The sequence below is a fragment of the Ochlerotatus camptorhynchus genome, unplaced genomic scaffold (genome assembly GCF_037179485.1).
Source record: "Ochlerotatus camptorhynchus isolate MF236.1 unplaced genomic scaffold, CSIRO-AGI_Acam_v1.1 ptg000274l, whole genome shotgun sequence".
NCBI classification, from domain to species: Eukaryota; Metazoa; Arthropoda; class Insecta; order Diptera; family Culicidae; genus Ochlerotatus; species Ochlerotatus camptorhynchus.
This window is the reverse complement of record NW_027040763.1, coordinates 6,622,776-6,650,102: the sequence shown is the minus strand read 5'-3', so window position 1 is coordinate 6,650,102 and position 27,327 is coordinate 6,622,776. Positions and strand designations below refer to the sequence as shown.

At 42.0% G+C, this 27,327-nt stretch overlaps 5 protein-coding genes across 6 annotated transcripts in view; 3 read left to right on the top strand and 2 right to left on the bottom strand.

The window, feature by feature from the left end:
* The window catches only part of LOC135705757 (adult cuticle protein 1-like), a 64,901-nt gene that overhangs the window by 2,197 nt on the left and 35,377 nt on the right, over positions 1–27,327 (top strand). The gene's annotated exons all lie outside the window — the stretch shown is intronic.
* Positions 1–27,327, bottom strand: part of LOC135705761 (adult cuticle protein 1-like) — a 55,704-nt gene that overhangs the window by 18,670 nt on the left and 9,707 nt on the right. The gene's annotated exons all lie outside the window — the stretch shown is intronic.
* LOC135705765 (adult cuticle protein 1-like) overlaps positions 4,380–27,327 on the bottom strand; it is a 39,391-nt gene continuing 16,443 nt past the window's right edge. Inside the window, exon 3 of the transcript XR_010517876.1 lies at positions 4,380–4,389. The gene's annotated coding sequence lies outside the window, so the exon portion shown is untranslated. The remainder of the gene's footprint in view (positions 4,390–27,327) is intronic.
* Positions 18,658–19,319, top strand: LOC135705871 (adult cuticle protein 1-like). The gene is made up of 2 exons (XM_065227725.1): positions 18,658–18,725; positions 18,793–19,319. Exons 1-2 carry the CDS (start codon positions 18,720–18,722, stop codon positions 19,174–19,176), a joined length of 390 nt encoding a protein of 129 aa, XP_065083797.1. The 5' UTR covers positions 18,658–18,719; the 3' UTR covers positions 19,177–19,319.
* On the top strand, positions 25,755–26,422 carry LOC135705870 (adult cuticle protein 1-like). Its single transcript, XM_065227724.1, has 2 exons — positions 25,755–25,775; positions 25,843–26,422. The coding sequence occupies exons 1-2, from the start codon at positions 25,770–25,772 to the stop codon at positions 26,224–26,226; spliced, it is 390 nt and encodes a 129-aa protein (XP_065083796.1). The 5' UTR covers positions 25,755–25,769; the 3' UTR covers positions 26,227–26,422.

The window sequence follows — 27,327 nt, the reverse complement described above, 5'->3', positions numbered from 1 at the left end:
TGATTAGTATTGTCGCATTAATGACCCTTCGCACAATTTCAACTTCTGTTCAATTTTCACACTACCGTACTCTGCGCAACTTTCAACCTATCAGTTTTAATAACTTTTCATTGTTAATAAATTGTCGCACTAAAGCTTCATGTTGATTAGTATAGCAATTCCTCCTAACTCTGAGAACCCCATCGTTTATTTTTTTTTTGGCTATAATTAACATAAACAATGAAATTGTTTGCAAGCTTGCTCAAGGTTGCTGCGACTCAATTCGCTTTAAAAAAATTTTTCTCGGAATTATTAGATCATTAGACGTTATGATTGTTTGTACTTGTAAGAAGAGGTTTTAGCAAGGGGTAAACTCTGCACACTGTGCCGAAATACAGCACGGCACACTTTTTCGGCACGTAGGAAACACGTTGACAAGTTGAGTCAGCTTTGAGAAGCGTTGGAAAACGGTTGTGTGTTTTTGCTCCACTTCTTCTTCTCCTTCTTATTCTTCTTCTTCTTCTTCTTCTTCTTCTTCTTCTTCTTCTTCGGATTTCTAGCTTATTCCATATCGCATATTAGTTTATTGCGTGCTCTCAACTAAGTGTTCTAGATGCACTTCTACAGTTATTAATTGAGAGCTTTCGAAACCTGTAGCATTTCTGCATTAGTATAATTGTGTGGCAAGTACAATCACACTCTATGCCCAGGGAAGTAGAGAAATTTTCCAACCCAGCCAACTCCAGCATGGTCTTGCTTTGTAGCTGCGCCTTGGCCGACTGTACCCTTGCTCAGCTGCGTACTTTTATTTTTTTAGAGCTCGGGCTATTTTGATTGGAATTTTTATCTGAACTCCTTTGAAACATTTGCCTGATTTTCCTGCTCTGAATTATACTCAGAATTCCCTTCAATTTCGCTTCAAAGCTCTGTTTGAATTCTCCACATAATTCTCCAGAGCTGTGTTGCAATTCTACTGCAAACTAACTTGGGATTCTTCTCAGAGCTTACAAGAGGTTTTTTTCACAATTATCTAGAAACCCTTAGAATTCTTATCAGAAAATTCTGGGAATTATCACTGAATTTCCTTTTCCAGGGTTTCAAAAATATTTCAATGGCTTCATACAAAAAATCTAAAATTCAAAAATTGAACTAAATATTGGCCCGAGATTATTGATAACACTAGTTTACAGCATTTTTGAACTCGGTAAGGTGATGATCATTTCCAATGCAAAATCCTACGCTGAATTCAATGCCGTGGTCAGAAAAAATTAAAGTAGAGCCATTTTTGAGATATACAAAAATTTTGTTTTTTTTTTAATTTTGGACAAAAGTACGATTACTAAAAGGTCAATATCTTTGGAACTAGTGCACCAATTTTAAATCTTTTTTTTTTATGAAAATGCAGCTAAATAAATTTGTTATCGTTCAATAGAGTATTATGTCTTAATTAAAAATTTAATTTTGAAGTCATTTAAAAATTTAATTTTGAAGTCATTTAAAAATTTACAGCATTTTTTTTTATTTTTCCTGCGAATTTTCCATAAAAATCTTGTTTTAATCAATGGGATAAAAAGATTCAAAAAATCATTCCATAATTTATTCTTTAAGTCCATTCAAAACCTGAGAAAATGAGCCTTTAATGGATGAAATCGGTTGGAAATTGTCGAAGTTATGAGCATTTTTGTAAAACACTTAAAAATGTTGCTGAAATACAACAGCTTTAGAGTTCCTTTTCTAGGTGTCGTTGTAAGCATCCAAATCGCATGTAAAGTTTTCATGGGAGATTCTTTTCTCTACATATCAATTTGATTAAGGCATATCAGGATTTAAAACCGAGTTGATACAAAAGAAATTTATTTAGGTTTTATTAAAAATGATTGAGAATCCAATGACTTTGTCTTCGATGTTTTGAACTTGTTTCTCGAATCAGAAACCAACAATAGTCACCCATCATTGCTTCATCCCAAAACCCTTGGTAACGACGTTCCATCATCTTCATTTGTTGGTGAAAACGTTCGCCGTGCTCATCACTCTCGTCACCAAGATTTTCCGGGAAAAAATCCATGTGAGAATGTAGGAAATGTATCTTGAAAGACATATTCACACCTGTGTTCAGTGAAATAAAAGGATTTGAAATTAATTATGTGTAACAAATACAATATTTTTGATTTATACCTATTTTCTCATAATTTTTGAGCAATTCATCGACGGCTTCCTCATAATCTGGGCTTCTGAAATTTCCTTAAAAGGTTGTGACAACACGCTGGAACGATTTCCACGCTTCTTCCTCATCTGGTGTCAAAACTGTATTGAATGCGGAATCATTGAGCAGTTTTTTGATCTGTGGGCCAACAAATACAGCTTCCTTTATCTTTGCGTCAGATAAATTTGGAAATACTGATTTCAAGTACTGGAATGCCGGCCCTTCTTTTTGCAACGCTTTGACGAAATTTTTGAATAGCCCAAGTTTTATATGTAGCGGTGGAAGTATTATGCGTTCTTTTACCACAAGAGGATCATTTTTAACGTTGTCTTTACCAATTGTGAAATTATCCCGTTTTGGCCAATCTTTTCGGACGTAGTGTTCCTTACGAGCTCGACTGTCCCATTTACACAAAAAACACATATATTTTGTGTATCCCTGTTGCAATCCAGTCAACATGGCAACCACTTTAAGATCGGAACAAATTTTCCAATTGTGTTGATTGTAATTTATCAAATTGAGCAATAGAGCCATTGATTCATACGTTTCCTTCACATTAACGGCATGAGCTAATGGAATAGAAGGTTTCTCATTCCCTTGATGCAGTAAAACGGCTTTCAAGCTCAACTTGCTGCTATCGATGAATAAACGCCATTCAGCTGGATCATATGGCTCACCAAACTCTTCAAACAAGCCGTTTACGTCATGGCAAAAACATGCCTTGTCCTTTGTAGAATAATATTTGTCAAATTTCTTGTGACGATTCCTGTGACAAGAAATTTTGACCTCCTTGCTCAGCATGTTGTGTTCTTTCAAGCGTGATGCCAGCAATTCGGATTTCTCGTTCGATAAGTCGAGATCTCGCACCAAATGATTAAATTCGGATTGTGTAAACAGTTTTGGGTTTCTTTCCAATTCCACCTCGAAGTCTTCCTCGCATTCCTCCTTGAATTCCTCCTCACTTTTTGTAACGGTCGATTCAACAGAGGGCGCTCGTTTCCGCTTTGGATAAACAGGATACGGGACCGAACTTGAATGTGGAACAGGTTTTGTCATAGAAGCCACTTATGGATACTCAACTGTTTTGTGACGTCCTTGTTGCTTAACTTTTGTCAAGCAGAAATAACAATCCGTTGCATGACAAAACGGTCGACGGCATATGGTGGGCATGTCTAAGGACAAATAGCGACTGGCAGATAACAAATAAGTGAGTTAGTAAGTAAGACATTAACACTTATCTAAAATAGATGAAGTAAGATAATGTCGATCAGGAAAGAACAAAGCACTACCATGCTGTACATAAATTGTTTATATGAAAGTTATTCAAAAAATCAATTTACCTTGCGCCTGACATCCACCTAGCTAAGCACGTTTTGCACGAACTACATAATACTTTTGGAATCCACGGTTCGTCAAAGTCTCCAGGATCAATTTTAAAATAAAGCCTGTATGCAGTTTGCAACGAAGCAGTGAAATTGACCGATTTTGTAAATATATAGTTGCCACACGCGTAACAAAACTTTTGAGGATCATTTTTACACTTGAATTCACGTTTTGTCGTATACATCGTTAAGCAATGTTAAAGAAAGAAAGCTGTCAAATTGAGTTGGTTGCGTCAGGTTCTCGCCGAGCGGTCTCACAAACACTAGCGTAAATTATATTGTTGAAAATATCCCATTTAATTTTGCGTGACAGCTGGTAGTGTTAGTGAAATGCACCGTATGCGTACACGTCCGCAGAAAGGCTTACTGGAAGTGGTGCATGAACCTAGGAGCGGGACAACGGCCAATCTTGGAACATTCAATTTCCATGATTTAACAAAAAAATTCATAACTTTGACAATTTCCAACCGATTTCATCCATTAAAGGCTCATTTTCTCCAAATTTAATGGACTTTAAGAATAAATTATGGAATGATTTTTTTGAATCTTTTTATCCCATTAAAAATGTTGATTAAAACAAGATTTTTATGGAAAATTCGCAGGAAAAATTAAAAAAATGCTGTAAATTTTTAAATGACTTCAAAATTAAATTTTTAATTAAGACATAATATTCTAGTGAACGATAGCAAATTTATTTAGCTTCACTTTCATAAAAAAGATTTAAATTTTTTTGCACTAGTTTCAAAGATATTGACATTTTAGTAATCGTACTTTTGTCCAAAATTCAAAAAATCAAAATTTTTGTATATCTCAAAAATTTCTCTACTTTATTTTTTTCTGACCATGGCATTGAATTAAGCGTAGGATTTTGCATTAGAAACGTTGATCAACCACTAAAGTTCACATTTTTTATGTTGTTTTGTAAACTAGTGTAATTATTTAGAGCCACAATATTTAGAAGATGTTTAATGGTCTTTAATCTTCAAAGAACCTGGATAATTGTTTTTTCAAGATTTTGTACCAGGTGTGGTAAACACTTTCAGCCCAGCACTAATGAGACCCTCCCTCTACACTGCCTTAGGGTCGGCATACGCGTGTGATTAACGCGGCCAAGAAAATACTCAAATACTTTTCGCATCCTCTTTATTCAGTTTTACACAGGTACCTTTTATTTTCCTAATCAACTTCTTATCAGCTACCCAGACAACCAGAAGCCGTATAACTATGTACATACAGTATCGTAAATAACTATAGCTTAAGTCAACATCGCATATAAGTATGATATACATCGCATTGTGTTTAAGTTAAATCGTATAGAATGAAAATTTCCGAGTTATATACCACAAATTTAATCGGATTACATCGTAAGACTTTTAAAATTGAATTTGTTATGACAGATTAAATCGTTTATGATGTCAAATTAACTCGTTTAATAAGAAATTAAAATTTGCACGTATATGGCCTCCACTTTTGTACGTACGAGCCCTTTTTTGTATTCTATACAATTTGATTGTTTGTATATATGTTTGTATCTCACAGAAACAACTTTGAATATATGTGCATTCTGGTTTGCTGGGTATCTCCTACCGTAGCCTTCGCTAGTTTCTTCCTTCTTCTTCTGTCTTCTCCGTTCCGCTACACTTTCACCTTCACTTAATCATTCCGTCTGTTTCTTTCCTTCGTCCTTCGGTTTTGACTGTGGGTTGCCCATTCGATACACCTCTTATCAGTGCTGAGATTTGTCATTGTTATTGACAGACTTTCGCGCGATATTGACAACATTATTCTTCACATAGTCACCGATAGACTTGATCCTAAAAAAAAAAAGAAAAAATCTTTGTCAAAATCTCATTCATTTTTTCGTCAATGATAAAGATTCACCTGGTAACAAAAAGTGTAATTTCGTGCATTCTGTGTCACATTATTGTTATCTAAGCAGTTTAGAACGTAGATGATTCTTCACTTTAACAGCTTCATGTAATTGTTTTGCTTAAGTAATTTAATTTCGGTACAAATTAAGCTAATAAGCAATCTGCACCAGTGGCGTCTCGTCCATATGTGCACCTCGTGCACTGCACAGTCTCGAATTTTCAAAAAGTAAAATTTATATTTCATAAAAGTTAAGAGGCAAAAATTTAATACTCAATTAAAACCATTTTTATCCGCCCTAATTATTTGTTTCATATGGATAGTAACTGAATTATCCACCATGGTAATACGTCTGGATCCCTTGCCTCGTCTTCGTTTCTTGCCGGCACTACTAACCGAAATGCTTTATATCAGAACCATTTACCCAGAATCTGGGTAGATCTCACTCATCAGAGAAAAACCAGTTTACTCATTTTTTGACAACTCCATACAGCATGCAAAAATGAGTGCGATTCACCTAGTCACTGAGTAGCCTCAAAATAGCGTGCACATCGCTGCTCAACCTCCGTTTTACCCGCCGGCATAGTGATCTTGTTTTCACGTACGGGCCTGCTGTGATTTTACCACGTGCAGACAACACTCTTTTTGGGCTTCTATGGCGAATGAGCGACACAAAACAAGCAAGGAAAATATGCCTTCGTTCTACCAAAGCCACCGCATGCTTAGTTCTCCCAGTCTGAGCACTTTTGCTTGTGCACCAGAAACGCTCGTATTTACAACCAGATCAGTTGTATATGTATTGAAGTCCCGTAAGCATAATTGCCGCTGTGTTAGTGTTTATTTTGTGCACTTCTATCTTTGCACAGTTTAAAGAGAAGAGAATCAATTGGCACGTATAGGCAACGTCGCATTTGAGTTTCTCTCTGTATTGATTGAATCTTGGAGAGCCGTCATTCGTTGTATACCTACCTACACGCACACATCGAATTTTTAAATTTTCTCACTACCATGTCTGCATTTCATTCAGTAGCCTCAGCGCATTGATGGAATATTGTTCATGGCATAGTGCAACATTAAATAGGATTCATGGAACAGGATATTGTTGACGACCTCCTGAAAAGACCGTTTGCCAGAAGATCCATGGAGGAATAAATGCTTATTGCGAGAATGGACGTCCCACGACCAAAGTTGGATAACTTGAAAACGACATGTAAAAGAAATGGTAAAATCATAACGCGGAACTTTGTCGAAAATAGACAAGAGGAAATTGTTGGTTTTGTCATGCTCGAGGAAATTGCGCGGGAAGTGGAGCATTTCGAGGAAATCGTAATTGGCGTCAACTCTACGCAACAATCAATTCGAAACTAACGATTTTAATTTGGCTCACTGCTTGACTAGCCTATTGGTCCCAAGCAAACGATTAACGTATCCCATTCTAGTTAACATTGTAGTACTACACTATGTTCGTTTTGATTTTCTATGAAAGTTTGACAGATAAAATGAGGGGTTCGTCGATTTTCTTATGTTTCGAGGGGTGCATCGATTAGCTTGGGACCGAAGATAATACCAGAGTTGAGCCAAAAAGTTGAGCACGTATCTTCGGGACCTTCTGGTCTTAGAGTTACCTCTATGACGCTACTGCTTAGGAAACGGTGAGTAACGATGACAAATATCATAAACATGAGACTTAAAAAGAAAATCAATGTTTCTATGCAAGAGTAAGCAAAACTGGTAGCAGAACTGTTTCCCATCATCATTTCGTTTATTTTTTATGCAGGTACTCCCGTCGAAAGATTTGTATCTTACTTACTTACTTAAGTGTCCTGAGCGCCATCCCTGGCGCAAAGGGCCAACGTGAAAGATCTCCATCCTGGGCGATTGTTTGCTTTCGCCTTGACCTGGGCCCAGGTCAAATTCCGGTCGACTTGCTTAATCTCCTTGTTTAGGCTTCGCCGCCATGAGCCCCTGGGTCTGCCTCTGCTGCGATGTCCGGCTGGATTCCAATCCAGCGCTTGTTTGCAGATTTCATTTCCGCTCTTCCGTAGAGTGTGGCCAACCCACCTCCACTTACGTTCCCGAATTTCTGTCGATATCGGCTTCTGGTGACACCGTCGATGGAGCTCGGCATTCGAAATCCAGTTGTGAGGCCACCAAGCACGAATTATATACCGCAGGCATCGGTTGATGAACACCTGCAGCTTCTGTGTGATCTCCGCTGATACGCACCATGTTTCGCTAGCGTACAGCAGTACAGATTTCACGTTAGAGTTGAAAATTCGGATCTTCGTGCGGAGACTAATCTGATTTGACTTCCAGATGTTTCGTAAACTCGCAAAAGCAGCCCTTGCCTTCTTGATCCGTGCACCTATGTCACTCTTGGTTCCGCCGTCCGACGCTATCTGGCTGCCAAGATATTGGAAACTTTCAACCTTCTCCACTTCCTGACCAGCTACCGTAAAATTGGATGGATTTCCCGTGTTGATATCCAACGATTTAGTCTTGCTGACGTTGATGTTGAGACCTGCCGCTGAGGAGCGTTCGGCGAGATCGTCGAGCTTACTCTGCATGTCAGAACGCCGTTGTGATACTAAAGCAACGTCATCCGCCAAATCTAGGTCGTTTAGATGCTCCATTGTAATAGGCTGCCAGAGCAACCCACGGTTCGGCACACGGTCGATCGCACCAACCATTATCTCGTCGATTACGATGAGGAACAGTAGCGGTGATAGAATACATCCTTGCCTCACTCCAGCGACTACCCGAATAGGGTCAGATAGGGCTCCGTTGTGCAGCACCCTGCACGTGAAAGCCTCATACTGAGCTTCGATGAGGTTGACGATTTTATCCGGAACTCCCTTGCGCCTTAGGGCGCCCCACAGGTTTTCGTGGTTGAGTCGGTCGAAAGCTTTTTCGTAGTCAATGAAAACCAAGTAAAGGGACTCTTGGAATTCGTTGACCTGCTCCAAGATTATGCGGAGCGAGACAATATGGTCCACACAGGATCTTCCAGCACGGAATCCCGCCTGCTGCCGTCGGAGAGTCGCGTCGATCTTCTCCTGTATCCGGTTGAGGATAACTTTGCATAGAACTTTGAGAACACAACACAGTAACATAATGCCACGCCAGTTATCGCATACAGTTGGGTCCCCCTTCTTTGGGACCTTCACTAAGACGCCCTGCATCCAGTCAGCCGGAAAAGTCGCGGTGTCCCAGATATTGCAGAATAGTTGATGCAACATTTGTGCAGATAGCATGGGGTCAGCTTTGAGCATCTCTGCTGATATGCGATCGACCCCGGGAGCCTTGTTGGATTTCATGGTTCGGATAGCAGCTTCGATCTCCGGTAGGGATGGCGCCTCAGAATTGACGCGAGTGATGCGTCGCACTCTTGGCGGTTCATGCCGAGATGTTGATGGCTGGTTGACCGACGAAACTTGTAGAAGCTGTTCGAAGTGTTCAAACCAGCGTTTCAGCTGATCAGTGGGGTCGGTGAGCAACTGACCAGTCGTGTCCTTCACTGGCATCCTAGGATTCATCCTTGCTCCACTCAGGCGTCGTGAGATATCGTAGAGGAGACGGATATCGCCTGTTGCTGCGGCTTTCTCACCTTCATCGGCTAGGGAGTCTACCCACGCTCGCTTATCCCGCCTACACGAGCGCTTCACTTCCTTCTCGAGAGCCGAATACAGTTGGCGGGCCTGGTTCTTCGCTCCTCTGGTTCTCGCCCGCTCTATCGCGGCTTTTGCATTTCTCCGCTCCTCTATCTTCCTCCAGGTGTCATCCGTGATCCACTCCTTTCTCTGAGCGCGCAGCTCGCCCAGGTTGTTTTCACTCGTTTCAGTAAAGGCATCCTTGATCGCCGTCCATTGCTCTTCTACGCTGCCACCATCAGGAATATCCGCAGCTCTGGTCTCCAGTTCCTCGACGAATGACCTTTTTACTGCTGGATCTTCCAATCGGCGTGTGTTGAATCGCCGTCCGAGCCGCTCCTCCCGCCGCTGGACCCGCGCGATACGAAGGCGGATCTCTCCAACGAGGAGATGGTGGTCAGACGCGATGTCGGCACTGCGTTTGTTCCGAACGTCAAGAAGGCTCCTTCTCCATTTTCGGCTGATGCAGATGTGGTCGATTTGATTTTCGGTATGTCCATCACGGGAAACCCACGTGACTTTGTGCACTGGTCGATGGGGGAAGAGCGAACCCCCGATCACCATGTCGTTATTGCCACAAAACTCTGCCAACAGCTCACCGTTTTCGCTCATTTCGCCAAGACCATGGCGCCCCATGACACGCTCATAATCCGTGTTGTCGGAGCCGATCTTCGCATTGAAGTCGCCGATGTAGATCTTGATGTCACCTCTCGGAATTTTATCCACGACTGCATTCAGTTGACTGTAAAAGTTCTCTTTGTCCTGTAACTCGGCAGCATCGGTTGGCGCATAACATTGGATCTTGGATAACAAAGATTTGTATCCCATTTTTTTTATTATGCATCAAAATTGGCTTCTACTGTTACAGACAAAATATAAATAAAATAGGTGCACAACTATGAATTTTCTCACGTGACGCCACTGATTTGCACATGTTCGTCACTAACACTATTGTCAATGATAATTGACACGGTTTGCCTTAACAATGACTGTTAGCTCAAATGAGTTACCATAGCAGAATTTTGAATATCGCCGTGTATTGTCGAGATTTTGCAGCACTGGCCTCTTACCCCTTCACTCTCTTCTCTTCTTTCGAGTGATCCAACGGTACTGTATGCCGAGCCTATCGCGAACTGTAGGTCGAAAACGACGGACATTACGGAGTCTGACCATGCCAGATAGATTCTTACCGTAAACTACGGGATCCTGTAGGCACAATAGAGCCGGATTCGAGGCAAACACCATTTTTGCGGGATTGTTGTCCGGCATTCTTAAAACGTGTCCCGCCCATCGTACCCGTCCAGCTTTCGCAACTTTCTGGATACAGGGTTCGCCATAGAGTTGCGCCAGCTCATGGTTCATCCTTCGCCTCCATACACCGTTCTCACATACCCCGCCAAAGATGGTCCACGTCTCGTGTCCGTAGAGAACTACCGATCTTATCAGCGTCTTGTACATGGTACATTTAGTACGGAGGTGAAGTTTACCCGACCTCAGGGTCTTGTGGAGTCCATGCTGCAGTTGTTATCCGACGTCACCAATGATCCGAGGTACAGAAATTCATCCACCACCTCTATTGTCACTCTTATGCCTATGCGAGCCCTATACCGCTCGGTTTCTCCAGCTAACAGATACTTTGTCTTCGACGTATTCACCTTTAATCCAACCTTCTCTGCTTCACGTTTCAGTCTGGTGTACTGCTCCGCCACGGCCTGAAACGTTCTTCCGACAACGTCGTCAGCGAAGTAGATGAACTGGCTGGACTTATTGAAGATCGTGCCCCGCATGTTAAAGCCCGCACGTTTTATAACATCTTCTAGCGCAATGTTAAACAGGAGGCAAGAAAGACCATCGCCTTGTCGAAGTCCTTTGCGAGTTTCAAACGAGTCCGATAACGCACCCGATATCTTCACGCAGCACTGTACACCATCCATCGTAGCCCTGATTAGTTCGGTCAGCTTCCCGGGAAAACCGTTCTCGACCATAATATTCCATAGGTCTTCACGGTCAATAGTATCATAAGCGGTCTTGAAATCGACGAATAGGTGGTGCGTAGGGACTTGATATTCACGACACTTTTGAAGGATCTGCCGCAACGTAAAGATTTCGCCCTTTGTCGATCACCCGTCCACAAAACCGGCTTGATAACTTCCCACAAATCTGCTTGCTAGCAGCGATAAATGGCGAAAGATGATCTGGGAAAGCACTTTGTAGGCCGCGTTAAGAATAGTGACATATTACTCCCTCTTTCCACTCTTCCGGTAGCTGTTCTGTATCCCAGATCCTGACTATCTGTCGGTGCAGACAAGTGGCCAACTTATCCGGGCCCATTTTGATAAGTTCCGCTCCGATACCATCTTTCCCAGCTGCTTTGTTATTCTTAAGCTGTCGGATAGCATCCTCAAGTTTACCTATCGTGGGAGCTGGCATTTCCCCCTCATCCGCTGTACCGACGAAGCCATTCCTCCTGCCGCCTTGGTCCTCCACCTCTGCACCGTTCAGATGTTCATCGTAGTGCTGCTTCCACGTTTAAATCACCTCACGTTCGTTCCCCTTCCTTATCCCGACACATTTCAGCTCGCGGCACAAAGCCTTGGTGGGATGCGTTGAGTTGCTTGTAGAACTTGCGTGTTTCTTGACAACGATACAGCTACTCCATTTCTTTGCACTTCAGCTCTTCCAGGCGGCGCTTATTATCCCGGCAAAGATGGGTTTGCTGTCTTCGATTCTGATTATATCGCTCCACATTGGGACGGGTTCCTTGCTGAAGCATCGCCGTCCGCGCTGCGTTCTTCTCGTCCAACACCGCACCGTCTGACACATTTCGTCGAACCAATCGTTCCGTCGATTCCGCTCCACGAAATCAACGGCAAATCCAGCAGTCCTCAAGAGGGGCTTCGGTGAGCTCTCCCTCATCCGGCAACGCTGCGTCGAGGCATTGCACGTACTCAGTTGCGAATTTGGGCAGCTTCAGTCGCTCCAGATTGTACCGTGGCGGGCGTCGGTACCGAATGTTGTTGGCAACGGAAAGTTTTTGGCGCACCTTGACCATTAGAAGGTAGTGGTCCGAATCGATATTTGCGCCGCGATAGGTCCTGACGTCGATAATGTCCGAGAAGTGCCTTCCGTCGATCAAAACGCGGTCGATTTGCGATTCTGTCTGCTGCGGTGATCTCCAGGTGTACCGATATGGGAGGCTATGCTAGAAGTAGGTACTACGTATGGCCATGTTCTTAGAGGCGGCGAAATTGATGAGTCTACGGCCGTTGGCGTTCGTTAGCTGGTGAGCGCTGAACTTTCGTATAACCGGTCTGAATTCCTCCTCCTGGCCGACCTGAGCGTTAAGATCACCGATTTTTTTTTCTTTATTTTTGTGATTTTTAGCCGTAGGCTAGTTCATCACATTTGATAGAAGGTCAGGCTTAGGGCCTGCCTCTAAGGAAACGTTTCAGTCTAACATTAACTGAGACAACATTTAAAAAAAAAACTTAATGTAAAATGGGAGTTACATCGGGACTGTGGTGAGGAATGGATGCGCGAACAAGGTAGAGCTCCACCGTAAGAGACAGTGCCCCAGTCCGGCAGAGATACCCCGACGGCAGGAAAATAGGAAGGTGGAAGAACACGGACAGTGCAGCCAACGACGAGAGTGCTAGATTTGGTTGTACAGGTGGGCATCCTTCAAGAAAGCAATAAGCGCAGCCAGCGTCGAGGGGTCGTTGCCAAGTAGCTCCCTGATGTTCTCTGGGAGTCGGTGTTGTTCGCGTAGCCTCTGAAACTCTGGGCAGACACACAGCACGTGTTCCACCGAGGCAGGGATGCTGCAGATTGGACAAACCTTGTGGAAGGGTGTCCCACCAAAATTGTGGGAAATCCTCGCATGGCCGGTCCGGAGTCTGGAAATGATCCGTTGGTCCTTGTACTTGTGGCTGTCTAGCCAGGGTCGCACGGTTTCTTTGATCTTTCTCAGGAAAGTGGTCCGCGACTGAAACCATTCCTCCTGCCAGGGTTCCATGATAATATTCGCAATTCAACGCTTGACGTCTAGGAGTGGTACGTTCCTGGTGAAGCGGGGACCAGATGGACCGGATCCCGCCAGCCTGTCCGCAGCCTCATTTCCAGGAACACCGCAGTGCCCGGGAATCCACGTAAAAACGGTTGAGGGCGGGGTATATCGTGTAATGGCTTGTATCCAGGGGTGGCTCAGGGCTTCGGCTTCCAGCGCCTGGATGACGCTGTGTGAGTTCGTTAGCACAAGGATCGGTTGATCTGCAGGAGTGATGGCTGCATCAAGAATAGCAGCGGCTTCTGCGGAAAAAACGGAACACTCCTCCGGTAGACTTTGACTTGTTGCGGAGTTTGGTCCTGCCACTCCGAGTCCCACTCCAGCCCGTGATCGCGATCCGTCTGTAAAGCGATGAACGTGCCCCGGATAAACCGACCCAAGAAGTTATGCAACTGAACGCCTCAACGCTACAGAGTTATCTCCGGCTTGGAATCCTCTCTTAATCCGCTTATCTATTTTGATAACGTTAGATCGCCAACTTTTCTCTCCATGCCAGTGGACCCTGGCCACCGGGGGGAGGTCAAGGTTGGCTGCAGTGCGGAGGGCTCTGTTCCCCTCGTTGAGGAGAAAGACCCTATCATTCCCGGATGTCTTAGCAGCGAGGGCAGCGGCTTTCGTAGCAGTAGCTGCAGCAGATCGATAGCGGAAAGGGAAGACTCCGATTTCCGCACAAGCAGCGTCTGCAGGCGTGGAAGGTAGAAGGCCGGATACGATGCGTACGTAGGTATTGTATACCGGAGCGAGGATGCGGTTCAGCTTCTCGGTGGCTAAGCAGGTAATTTCAATGCCGTAGAAAAGTCGACTGTCGATAACAGCCCGGGAGACACGAAGGCGAATCTCGCGGCTACTGGAGCGGTGCGGGCGGGAGATTGTCCTGACGATGTTGATGCGGCTACGACAGTTTTATTTCACCGATCTGAAGTGCTGGTCGAAACTTAGAGTCCGATCCAGAACTACTCCCAGAACACGTACTGTTTTCTTAAGCGGAATTGGATGGTCCTGGATGGTGATCGGTGGTCCCCGAATCAGATGGCCCAAGTGGCAGATATGGCACCGTACACTCTTTGGACCGGAGAGCTGGAAACCAACAGAAAGCGCCCACCTGCAGACGGCGGAGACAGCTGCTTGGGCAATATTCCTGGTCCGTTTGGTCGTTCGTCCCGTTACGACGATGAGTATGTCATCGGCATAGACGATTACGTGCACGATCTTGAGCAGTCGACTGAACACCCCGTTCATTGCCACCAGGAATAGCGTAACCGCTATGACGGATCCCTGGGGCACTCCAGTTTCCTCGGGGAACGGATCCGATCGAGTGTTCCCGACAGCCACCTGGAAGGTACGATCAAGGAGGAAATTCCGTACAAAGTGCGTGATGTGGCCTTTCAGGCCCCAGCCGATGAGCTGCCTGATGACGCCAGGCGTCCACGTCCTGTTGAACGCCTTAGAAATATCAAGGGAGACTAACTCCGCATGGTGACCGTTGTCCTGGGCTTCCTTGAGTTCATTCCCGAGGGCTGCAAAGTAAGTGGAGGAGCCATGTCCTTGCCGGAATGCATGCTGCCATTCGTCAAGGAGACTGTTAGACTCCAGGAGCTGCCTAAGTTGACGATTAACCATTCTCTCCATCACTTTTGCCGCGCAGCAAGTGAGCGCAATCGGCCTAAAGGAGGAGGCTTCTCCACTCGTCGCGTTGTTCTTCGGAATGGGCACTACCAGGCTTTGTTTCCAGAGGTCCGGATACGAGTCAGTGAGCCATAGGTCGTTGAAGAGGGCGAGTAGCCTCGTTTTTCCGTCGAGGGAGAGGTTTTTTAACACCGGGTATCCAATCTCGTCCGGCCCGGCAGATTTACCGGTACTGCTGCCGAGGGCAAACTGAAGCTCCCGGAAGGTAAGAGCATCGTTGATCTGGAGGGAAGGGAAGGGATCACCGATGACGATTTTGACGTCACGGTTTGGGTAGTTGTCGTACATTTTCTATCTAAGTAGGAGAAACTTGTAGGAATCACTTCCTATCCATCCTATCAGAAGAAAGTAAAATCACAAGAACAAGTATCAATGTGTGTGCTATATGCGAGAGCTGCGCCAGTTCAGTTGTGAAAAGGAAAGAATATAATTACTCAGCGCATTGGGTGTTTTCTATGAAATTTGAAACCATGGAACAGTTTGTTCTTATGTTAAAACAAGAGTATGAATTATGAGTCAACACTTTGAAGCTTGGGGACACAAGTGCATTGGAATGTTTGCGCCACTTGTGCGGTATTGAAATAAGTAATTAGCTGTGAAATGTTATCACCCAGATTTGTTACTGGTGAAATATGTCTTGCTAAAGAATGTGAACAAGTGCATTCACCGTGAGAACGTTTGCTGAACTCAAGTGGATTTGAATTTTCCTTGAAAATAATAAGATCCCTAATTTATGAACTTTGTCAAATCCGTTACAGTACATGGCTCCTTCTCCACTACTGCTCAATTTACGTACTCACGTCTCAAATCTCGTGCAGACTTATCACCTTCTTTAACTTTTCGATCTTTCACTAAAGCTTTTATTTGGTTTTGGATTGGTCTAGATTGGTCTACGACTAGCGCTTTTGACTTTCACCAGGCAATTGGCTAGCAATGATCCAAAGGCAAACCGACGCGCACGGTGTCGACTTGCTGTCATTTGTTGTTTGTTTACCGCGCACGATGAAGGAGTACCGCGACGTCGTAGTAAAGTGGTTTTCGAGAGGAAACGGGCTCGGACAAGGACCGTGCGAGATCCGGGCGGCCGCGTTCGCCAGCAGCCTTCAAGGTGGTGATCCGGAAGACCGCTGTTGGCCCGGATGTGTCGATCGGGACTGCCCACACCATCATGACGAAGGACCTGGGATACAAGCCGTACAAGAAACGCAAGGTTCACGGGGTAACGGAGCCCACAACGAAGAAGAGGTTGGACAGAGCCAAACTGATACTCTCGCGGAACGCAGGTCAGGAGTTCGCGTTTTCTGATAAGAAACTCTTTGTCTTGCAACAGCCGCACAAATGATCGGCTGTGGGCGCCGACGTTGGCCAGCATCCCCTCGTCGCAAATACACATCCTGCGATTCCAGAGTGCCGCGTCGGTGATGGGGGCGTATCCAGGCGTGGGAAGCTTCCACTGGTGTTTATCGAGTAACATCGAGGTTCTGGAGAAGATTGTAGCCCCGGCACTTCGGGACCTCTATGGGAAGGATCATTACGTCTTTCAACTGGACGGCGCACCGGCCCACACGGCGAATATCGTCCAAGCGTGGTGTCAGGAGAATTTGACTGATTTTCTCGATAAGACTTTGTGGCCTCTCAGCTCCCGGACCTTAATCCCCTGGACTTATATGTATGGTCGTACATGCAGGCCAAGCAGAGCGAACATGAAGTGAGCGTTATGGACCAATTTAAGAAGGTCATTTTCAAGATCTGGGAAGAGATGCCGATGGACCAGGTGCGTGCCGCGTGTGATTCTTTTAAGAAATGTCTCAAGCTCGTGATATATCACAAAGGAGGGGGGGGGGGGTGTAGGTGCTCCCAGCTAATATGTCGTTAAGGTTGCTTCAATAAAAATTGACTCAGGAAAGAATATCTAGTATTTTCAATTTTAAAAACATATTTTTAAAGTGTATTCGAACTTATTGAACACGCTCATCATCACCTTCCTTTTAGACCACCCTAACATAAAAACGGTCACCCTAATGACAACATAAAAAAATACGGGTCTAATATTTTGCGATAAGGAACAAAACTACCAATTTTTACGAAATTCTGAGAATTACTATATCGTTTTGCTATGGAATGGCGTACATTATTAAATTGTAAAAAAGGCTGGGAATCAAATGGTCTCCGCCGGCGCCGGTGGTGTAGTGGTAAGCGTGACTGCTTTCTAACACCCCGATGGGTTTGGGTTCAATCCCAGCCGAGGTCGGTGGGATTTTTCTGAGGCATAAAAATCTCTGGTCACGTCTTCCTTCGGAAGGGAAGTAAAGCCGTTGGTCCCGGCCCATGTGTGTTGTGAATGGGTGCGATATCCTATGCAGGTGTGGAAGCTGCCTTCCTGCACATTCGGTTGCCGTCAATGGATGGCAATCGATGTCCGTCGGTGATTGGCACTAGATTGCGGAACAGAGACCGACGTTAAATAAAGAAAAAAGACAAATGGTCTCCAAAAATTATTATTTCACTCGATTTATTCCCTCATTTTATTGCGAAAATATATTGTCGCCACTAATATAATACTTACCCATGTTAGAATTTCATGGTTATATTTCTAGCAAAACCTTGTCGAAGAATTACTCTCGGTTCAGGATCAAGGACTTGTCCATCGGTGCTCTTCAAAATACAACATTAATGTAGTCAAATGTTATCTATCAGTGACTGGCAGCACGTTCTAAATTCCATTCCACCCTTCTCCGCAGAATTGTTTTGTCTCACTCGACTGCATTTCCAACTATGTATGTACTAGCTGAGTTGCTGGTACGTACGCTAATGCTCTTGTTTCTCTCTTGTTGATCCATTCGCTCCCATCCGATAGAGGGTGGTTCAGCTTCATTGCCTGTATGTATTTTAAGTGTTCTTTTCAGACAGTTTAGAGTACACATCGGAATTGAAATTATGACTGTTTTATGATGATTGAGTTGTGTGGTACGGCGGCGACGGTCGCGAATTGCAAGCACCACTACGATGCGGATGAATGGAAAGTGTGGCTGTCTTGCTCTGGCACGTGGCGGCGTTTTCCCACGCTTGACCACCAACCCCCTCGGCTTACTGTCTTCTAGGGGGTGTGTTCATTGCGTTTCATCGGTTGTACTTTGGGGGGCGGAAACCGAAGATGGCCAACGACTCACACTTGTTCATACAGCAAAATTATCATTGGAATGTTATCGTTGGCCATGTGTGAAAATGACTCCAATTAATCGCACTAATAAACTAGTTTCGCAAATGACCACCCCTAAATGATCTTGAAAGTAGAATATACTAACAAGAAGGTGCAAGGGCAAATTGTGCGCAAGAAAATTTACCTCCTTTTCCGTACGCGGTTCATGAATTATCGTGGTCTTTTCCCTCTCTCCCTTCTACCGCGCACGTTCCTGTGCACCCATCATGATGGGGGCCTGCTGAAGGAGGGCGAATTGTAGCTAGGATTCTCGTCAGCTCGCAACCTACACAGCGACATCAGCGTCAACAGGTGGGATCGAAACCGAACCGGGTGGTGGTGGTTCGTCGTTGCAGTCTTGGAGAATTCAATCGCTCTGTTTAGTATAACACCAATAGCAAATAGTGGCTAAATAGGCAATTACTATTATTAACGGTCAATACTTTCGCGTTTGGATCACTGCGCGTGTGTGATTGGGGAGTTGGGGGCTGAGGGTTTTCCGAATACAGCACCCGCTCGGTCCAGCCTAGAAGAGATCGCGATTTTTTATGAGAGGCTCTGGAAGAGGTCGATTTGGTGTGGTTTAGTATAAAAGCTACTGCCGGGTTCTGAGTTGAAGCATAGCAAACTCAAGTGTTCAAACAATCAAACCTCAACCAACAAACCAAAAACCTCATCAACCACAATGAAGGTACAGTTTGGGTCTTATCAGTGTGTGATTTAAGTGATAACGGAATGTGTTTTGGTTCTATTTACAGTTCATCGTTGCCGCCGTTGTTCTTGCCCTGGCCGTCGCCTCGGAAGCTAGTTGGCCTGGTGCAGCCGGATATCCATGGGGAGGACCATGGGGTGCCACCGTTGTTCAGGCTAATGCTGGAGCATGGCCAGCCGCCCACTGGGCCGGAGCTTGGCCACATGCTGGAGCCTATGGTGCCTGGCCAGCCGCGCACTGGGGTGCCGGAGCTTGGCCAGCTGCCGCTCACTGGGGTGCCCCAGCTGCTTCGGTTGCTCACCATGCCGGAGTTGTTCCCGGAGCTACCTCGGTCACCGCCACCCGTGGTGCCGTCCATGTTGCCCCTCTGCCAGGACATGCCATCTCCCAGAAGCAGCTGAACCTTGCCCCAGCTCCAGGAACCCTGTAAATTTGTTGATGCCAAAATGATGAATCTCAGCAGCAGATCGATGTTCAACCTCAAGATGATGAACAATTGCCATGATTGACTTAAACAAACATTGTGAAACCGAAGTTATGTGTTGTATGTATGAGTTTTTATTGTGTAAATAAGTAGAGGAATTATTTACTCCGCTGTAAATAAATTTCTTTCAAATAGTAAAACTATATGATTTTTTTCTGTAAAAATGATAAATATCACATTCTGGGATCAGATAATTTTGCTAACATTTTTTCTTAATAATGTGCACAAATGAAAAGAGATGTGCAACTTTGGCATTCGATATCTCCTTTAATTAAATTAATTAGTTAATCAATAAATTAATTAATTAATTAATGCGCTAATAATTGAACATATACTGCAGTATTATCAACAACAATATAAGTGAACATGATAATCTTCGATACAGTTCTGCCATTGATTGCTAGATTCAATTATATTCATGAAACTTCGTGACGTAGAATTTCGAAACACTTCTGCTTAAAAGGCATTTTTCGATGGAAATAGTATAAAGCCTTAATTTTGAAAAAATCAACCAGATGATTAGACCTTATTACAAGCTGTGGCAATGAAGTTCCTTATTGACTTATTGATTTTATCTGATAATCATGGTGTCTTATAGAGCCAAATGACGAAGCGATCAGACTCAACCATCTTCGATTTTCATGAAACTTTGTGTAATTGTTTGTTATAGATCATTCACATATATGCTAAAGTTCTAGCATTTTAAATCTTGTCCATTTTTTTTTTCGTTGGTTTGTTTTCCTCCGATCTTGTCCATTTTGAATCTCGTAAATCTAGATTTTTCAACAAATCATAATATCGGTGCCGGTGGTGTAGTGGAAAGCGTGATTGTCTCTCACCCCAAAGGGCCTGGGTTTAATTTTTTCCGATCCATAGCTGCGATTTTATTCGGTGAAATGGTCATCACTTGGACAAAAATCATTCAACCGTACATTCCTGCATCGTTTGATGGTGCACTTCCAGAACCATCCGGAAGAAGGGGATCTTTTCGGGAATGATCGAGGTTACAGCTGGGCGAAATGCGAAATGTTGTGAACACTTTCTGAGTAACTGCTTCCAAGCCATCGGGAGAGAATCGCCTGGAAGAACGCTGAATCGCACAGCGCAACTATCAAAAGATAAACAAACTTTGACGTTTAACATTTTGTAGGCAACATTGCCGCCATAAATGCTACCATAAATCTGAACGGGTTAGCATCAAGCAAAATGGCTTTAGATAAAAACAATTCAGTCTACAAGTTTTCTTCATAAAAGCCATTTCAAAACCTTATGAATTTGCTAGGGATTTCTTGAAAGCAAAATAACTTTTTCACAAATGGCCCATGAAAATCAACTTTTATATTACAATTATTTTGTTTGTATTTTACAATCTTCGATTTTCAATCTATATTTCCTTGGATATAACTTTATTTTAGTTAATTAAGCAATGAGAAAATATTTAGAATGCAAAAATCATGAGAAATAAATATCTCGGCTAAGGTTAATTTTCGATCTGAAGAATATATTTTTTTCTTCTTAATGTTAAATAATTAGTAAAATCGATGTTTTCAGTGGGCGGACTCAAGTTTTTCTATGTTTTCACGTACATTTCACATCAAATTGTATATGGCACCTAAAACTAGGCCACTTCAGGAGAACTATTTTATAATTTTTGAAATTCGGCAGCATTTTTATACGACCAGTTTTTATTTTTATTATGTTGATAAGATGGTATTTCTGAATCCTTTTTTATCTTGATTGTTGTTTTTCTAGTGAACTTAGCAAGCAGCTATGGTAAATGATTTTAATTCTTTCCAAATAGCTTATTACAATTGCATGTAAACTGTTAACTGTCTGATATTCAAATAACCTCGATTTTTCTGCCTATTAAATCATTATTAAAGTTTACCAATATTTTTAAAAACATTCCATATTGCGTTAAGCCATTCCATGGTGCATAATAAAGTGTTTCCCAGGTAACAATTTGATGCTTAAGTGCTGTTCAATCGATTTTAATTCTGCCTTAGTTTGAATAATTGTTGTACATAGACCACGTTAACCTTTGTTCAGCTTTTAAGCATCTATATCTGGTGATTTTATTCAGCCAAAAGCTTAACAGTTATATAAATTATAAGCTTTTAAAGGCATTAAATAACAGTCTTTTCCAACCCTTGTTCAGCCTTCTAGTTTTATTAAGTAAAAATAATAATGGAATACCGCTTCATATCTCATATATTTTTATGGGACTGCAACAAGATGCTGACTAATTGGATTTACATATTTATATTGTTATTATAAGTCCAAAAATTACATTTGAATTTCGGGATCCGAACCGGCAGTCGCTGATTCACAGGTATCAATCATACCTACTGTTGAATAACAGCAACCGGAAGAGTATTATACAGCAATGCAGAATTGTAAACAACAACTGGTGACAGTAAAACATTCCTCTCATTTTCAAGTGTAGTTAACACAATGTAGACACAAGTAGGCAATTTATTTCCATGATCTTGTGGAAGCTACCTAGTGCCATAATTGAGTTATATTTTTGGAATTCTGTCTGAAAATTTAATGCATTATGATTCAACAAACCATCATTACATTTTCAATAATCAAAAGCAGTTTTTTCGTTCAAATTCAAAATTCTGCCAATGAAAATGTCATCAGCATTGGCAGAATTTTGAATTTGAACGAAAAAACAGCTTTTGATTTTTTGATGATGATTGAAAAAACAATGATGGTTTGTTGAACCTTAAAGCAGTCAAAACACAGTAATGCAAATGTTAATACTTCCGGCGTCGTCGCAGCCCACTTCTATTCGTAAAAAGCTCCTCTACCTTGTCTATACTGCTGCCGCTACTTGGGATAAGAAAGGTAGGCAGTGAATTTAGATGAATTAAATTTCCAGAAATGCATCGAGTGACACTGACTACATTTAACAAATCTGGCTATCAAAATGTGTGTAGTCCATTGCTGATTTGTGGAGTAGTGTTAAGCTAAAATAAGGCTTGTTCAAAATTTAGATCAGCTAACTTATCGAGGTTGAATTATGGGGATACAATTAGCTTTATGCACTACTAATCAACTATATATTCAGCCAGCTGTTAATCAGCTTTGTACACCTTAAATCAACCAATAATCAGCTTCTGTTCTTACTGTTCAGCTTGAATTGTTACTTGGGTTGTTTCAATTGAAATAAAATATCAAAAGTTAACATCAGTTGAATGTATTGAGGTTAACTAATATCGATCTTATTTGTATTTTGTAATGCTTGTTTATTTTACATTCTATTTATTTTTATATTATATGTTGCATGACTAGTTAATGTTTTTTACATATTTAAAACCTCATTATATTATAACTATAACTATAATTTTCATTTATTGAAAATAGTTGTCCTGAACATCCTGAAGGACCAGAAGGTGTATCCAATAGCATATCATTGTTATTTATCTTTTATTTTATTATAATATAATATGATCTATGGTTTTCAGAATTTAGATTACTAAGAGAATCAATTGGATATCATCATACATTAGGTCAATGTTTTTAAATTGTTTACATTTGCAGAGTTTTGCTATTTCAAGAATTATTCATCATTACTGTTTTTATAGCTCTTGTATGCTCAAATAACCTCGATTATTTAGTAAATTAATTCTTTACTTAAATTTTGGATTCATTAAATAGGCAAAGTTGAGTTCAATCATACCATGCAATTAAAATATTCATATATAGCTTGAGTTTAAAGAAATTGAATGACTAAAATCGAGGTTGTTTGTATTTTGTTATATTTTATTAATTATATAATTATTTATTTAACATCTATAAATCTCATTACATACTATATTTAAATTAAATCTTGTATGATAATATATGAATTTATACAGTAAATTTATTAAACGATGGGACGGGAGGGAGCATCAGGGCATCATTGAAGTTGTAATTGGACAAAGGAGTGGAGTGCCAACTAAAAATCTAGGAGGGAATGTACACTGTCATTTTCTTTATCCTACGAATTCGATTTTGATGGTGTGCATTCTACTCCAACAGTTGCAATGAAATTGACGCACCCTTCTCAAACAAACCATCACGTGGAAAGCTTAACTAGTAGGGTTTTTGATCTAATTTCCATCCTACTAAGCACAAGCCGCGCTTTACCTCTCTTTTCTGAACGAGTTTAAACAAAACATAGAATATTTCTGTCAAAAATGGCTTCTAAATTTATTCACCTTTCCATACGTACCGTTAGATTTGATAAAGAGTCACAAATTGTTGAGATATTGTTTAAAATCTAATAGGGGAAAGCTCCTATAGTTGCGGTACGTTAGTAGCGTTAGGCTCCTATAGTTGTGTACGGAGTCTCCATACACAACTATAGGAACCTAACGCTTCTAACGTACCGCAACTATAGGAGCGTTTACCCTACTGCTTCTTGATTCTAAATTCGTTCTACGAGTTTCAATTCCGTCCTAACGCATTGAAACGCCATTAGATTTTCTTCGTCCTACGGATAAACGTAGAAAAAGGGGATTCGCTAGGAGCGCTTCTTTTGTTTTGAGAACAATGACCGTAAATATTCATACAATGCGCTCTACTAGGATTTATGTTGTAGCTAATGAACTAACGCATCGGAACAAACCTATTATTGATTTGTGCACGGTGAAATCATTGATATTATTGATCTTTTCTGATCGATAGAACGGAAATGGGCGATTACGACGAAGTAGCGCTCTACCATATTGCGAATTTCGTTATTCGTTTTGTTGGATCATAATGTTGGAAGGAGATTCTCTTATTCCCGCGGGTTTCGCGTAAGTGTCTCTGCTTACGGGTCCGCTCGGTCCATTTTGGCCCTTCATACAGCAATATGTTGAATTCAGAACGATAACAAAATCTCTACTTTTCTGTTAAGTGGAGGTGCATGCAGGGCAAGACATTAGCTAGGATGGTGGTTACTTACATACATACATATACATAATGTGAAAACTCTTAGGAATTGTTAAAATACTCATTTTTGTTGAATAATGGATATCCATTGAAGATCACGCGAAATTGACAATTTTCTTTATTAAATACGCCCATTTCAAATGTAAATTACTCAGTATGGGGAAAATACACACCAATTTTCTAGCAACAGCAACCGGCTTGTTAATCATTGTCATAGCAAAGAACCAATTAATTATTTTCAGCATTCAGCCACGGCAAGCGAGATTATCACGAGGCTTTCATTTTGATCGTTGGTAGGTTGGTAATTGCGTTTCTCTGATCGATTGAAGAATTGAAGGCGAATTGTGTCCAAATCAAAAACAATCATAAAGTTTCATACAATTTGAGGCTTCCTGTCTCGAAGAACATTTTCTGAAATGTGCAGAAACAACTCACTTAACGGATCACTGACTTCGACGGAAAGTCAATGCTAATGAAAGGCATAGCTACATGGTTGATTGTGTATTGCAATTGTCTTATTAGATATGCTATTTATACATTAGGGGTATTCACATAGTGCATGGTAAACGTGTAATCCTTCGTAAATGCGCAAATTCCATTGCACTTAAAAGGAGCATTGTATTTTTACGATAGCTTAAATGATTACGATGTGCCATGTAAATACCTCCATTGTACTTCTTCTACCTGGCGTTGATGTTCATACACAAGTTCTCATCAGCTCTCAACTTAGTGTTTTTGAAGCACTACCATAGAGCTTTCTATGGCCACAAATAAATTAACTTGTATCAAAATGTACTTTATGCCCTATATAAATTTCCAACCCGAAAGATTTCCTAGACCGGAAAGGGAAATGACCCCACCGCATACGGCTTGCAAATACTATGCCTTAACCGACTAGCCCATCTGAGGCCCCTAACATTCTTATTATGGCTTATAACTTGAATGATATCAGTAAATGCTACTAACTATTTGTAGTTAAAAATACTGACCAACCGTACCGTTGCATCCTGCCATTGATCAACGTCAACAGTAACTACTCCAACTGGCAATGTTTGTAGATCTTTGACGAAAAACGCATATCCAAAGTATTTAGTCCGCCACCCTTTCCATACGCGGTTGATAAATTATCACGATCTATTTCCCTCCCTCCCATCTATGTCGAGAGCGCTCCACCCTTGTTAATTTGCTGCAAACTGTGTACCAGTATGGTTGGAGGGGGAGAAGAGTTGAAACTAGGATTCTCGCCTGCTCGAAACCCACACAGCGTCAATAGGTTGAATCTAACCTGATCTGGGTGGTGTTGGTTCGTCGATGTCGTGGCCGTCTTGGAGAATGTATAGTCGGTCTACTTAGTACAGCACCAATAATCACAATTATTAACGGACAATACTTTCGCGTTTGGATCGGAAGTTCGGGCTGTGGGTTTTCCGAATGCAGCGCCCGCTCGATCCAGCCTAGCCGAGATGGCGATATTTTACCAGAGGCTCTGGAAGCGATCGATTTGATGTGGTTTAGTATAAAAGCTACTGCCGGGTTCTGAGTTGAAGCATAGCAAACTCAAGTGTTCAAACAATCAAACCTCAACCAACAAACCAAAAACCTCATCAACCACAATGAAGGTACAGTTTGGGTCTTATCAGTGTGTGATTTAAGTGATAACGGAATGTGTTTTGGTTCTATTTACAGTTTATCGTTGCTGCCGTTGTTCTTGCCCTGGCCGTCGCCTCGGAAGCTAGCTGGCCCGGTGCAGCCGGATATCCATGGGGAGGACCATGGGGTTCCACCGTTGTCCAGGCTAATGCTGGAGCTTGGCCAGCCGCTCACTGGGCCGGAGCTTGGCCACATGCTGGAGCCTATGGTGCCTGGCCAGCCGCGCACTGGGGTGCCGGAGCTTGGCCGGCTGCCACTCACTGGGGTGCTCCAGCTGCCTCGGTTGCTCACCATGCCGGAGTTGTTCCCGGAGCTACCTCGGTCACCGCCAACCGTGGTGCCGTCCATGTTGCCCCTCTGCCAGGACATGCCATCTCCCAGAAGCAGCTGAACCTTGCCCCAGCTCCAGGAACCCTGTAAATTTGTTGATGCCAAATTGATAAATCTCAGCAGCAGATCTATGCTCAACATCAAGATGATAAACAACTGCCATGATTGACTTAAACACACATTGTGAAACTGAAGTTCTGTGTTGTATGTATGCGTTTGTATTGTGTAAATAAGTAGAAGAACTATTCACTCCACTGTCAATAAATGTGAACTCTCAAATAGTAAATTGCTGAAATCTTTTTTAGTTCAAATATATCACAATGCGATACAATGTCCAAAGGACAAATGAAAGAGTCTCGTTAATAAATGGAACCTTTCCTAACCCAAATAGTAGGGGAAAGTGGGGCAATACGACCAATGGGGCAATGTGGTCACCCGTTTAAAAACCAACTTATTGAAAACATTTCACAAAAAATCTGATGCAGGCTTAATGCTTGAAGCCTACTTCAACTATCCATTTCGTTTAAGCCTAACAAAATACTTTTCTCTAGAGCAAATATTCGAAAAATGTTAGACTAGCTCAAAATGTCAAAACTGTTATAAGATTTCTGAATAAGAAAATAAGGTCTATCAATAGACTCTTCTTGTTGATATACCTTCAGCAACTTTATAAATGGTCATTTGTTTCTTACATGACACGATGATTTTTTTTAGATTTTAAGAAACATTAAAGATTTTCTTAACAAAATATTACTTAAGTCCAGTCGGGGCAGTATGAGTACCACTGATATTTCATCATAAATTCTTAAATTTTACATTATTCGTTTCATAAATATGACAGTATCATATGAATTCAAGTTTTGAAACAGCTGCTTTGGTGAAAAATCAGACATGATTAGGCAGTTCTTCTGAAACATAATTTATTCTACAGAAAATAATTGTTGCGCTTTTTCGTAGCTTTTTTTCTCTTGGTTTAAAAGATCATCGGTAGTAGAAGGTTATCCTTGTTTTAAGGCTTCACCGTGAAGTTTGAATTTGAATCAATCACTCTTTTATATTATTATTATATATTCAATGATAAATATTTAAAGCAGGATCAAAACACAACTGGATTAAGCAACGTAACATCATTTGATTTTCTCTAGTGTATGTTTAACGTTTATATGACGAACATATGGCTTGGTACGTGGT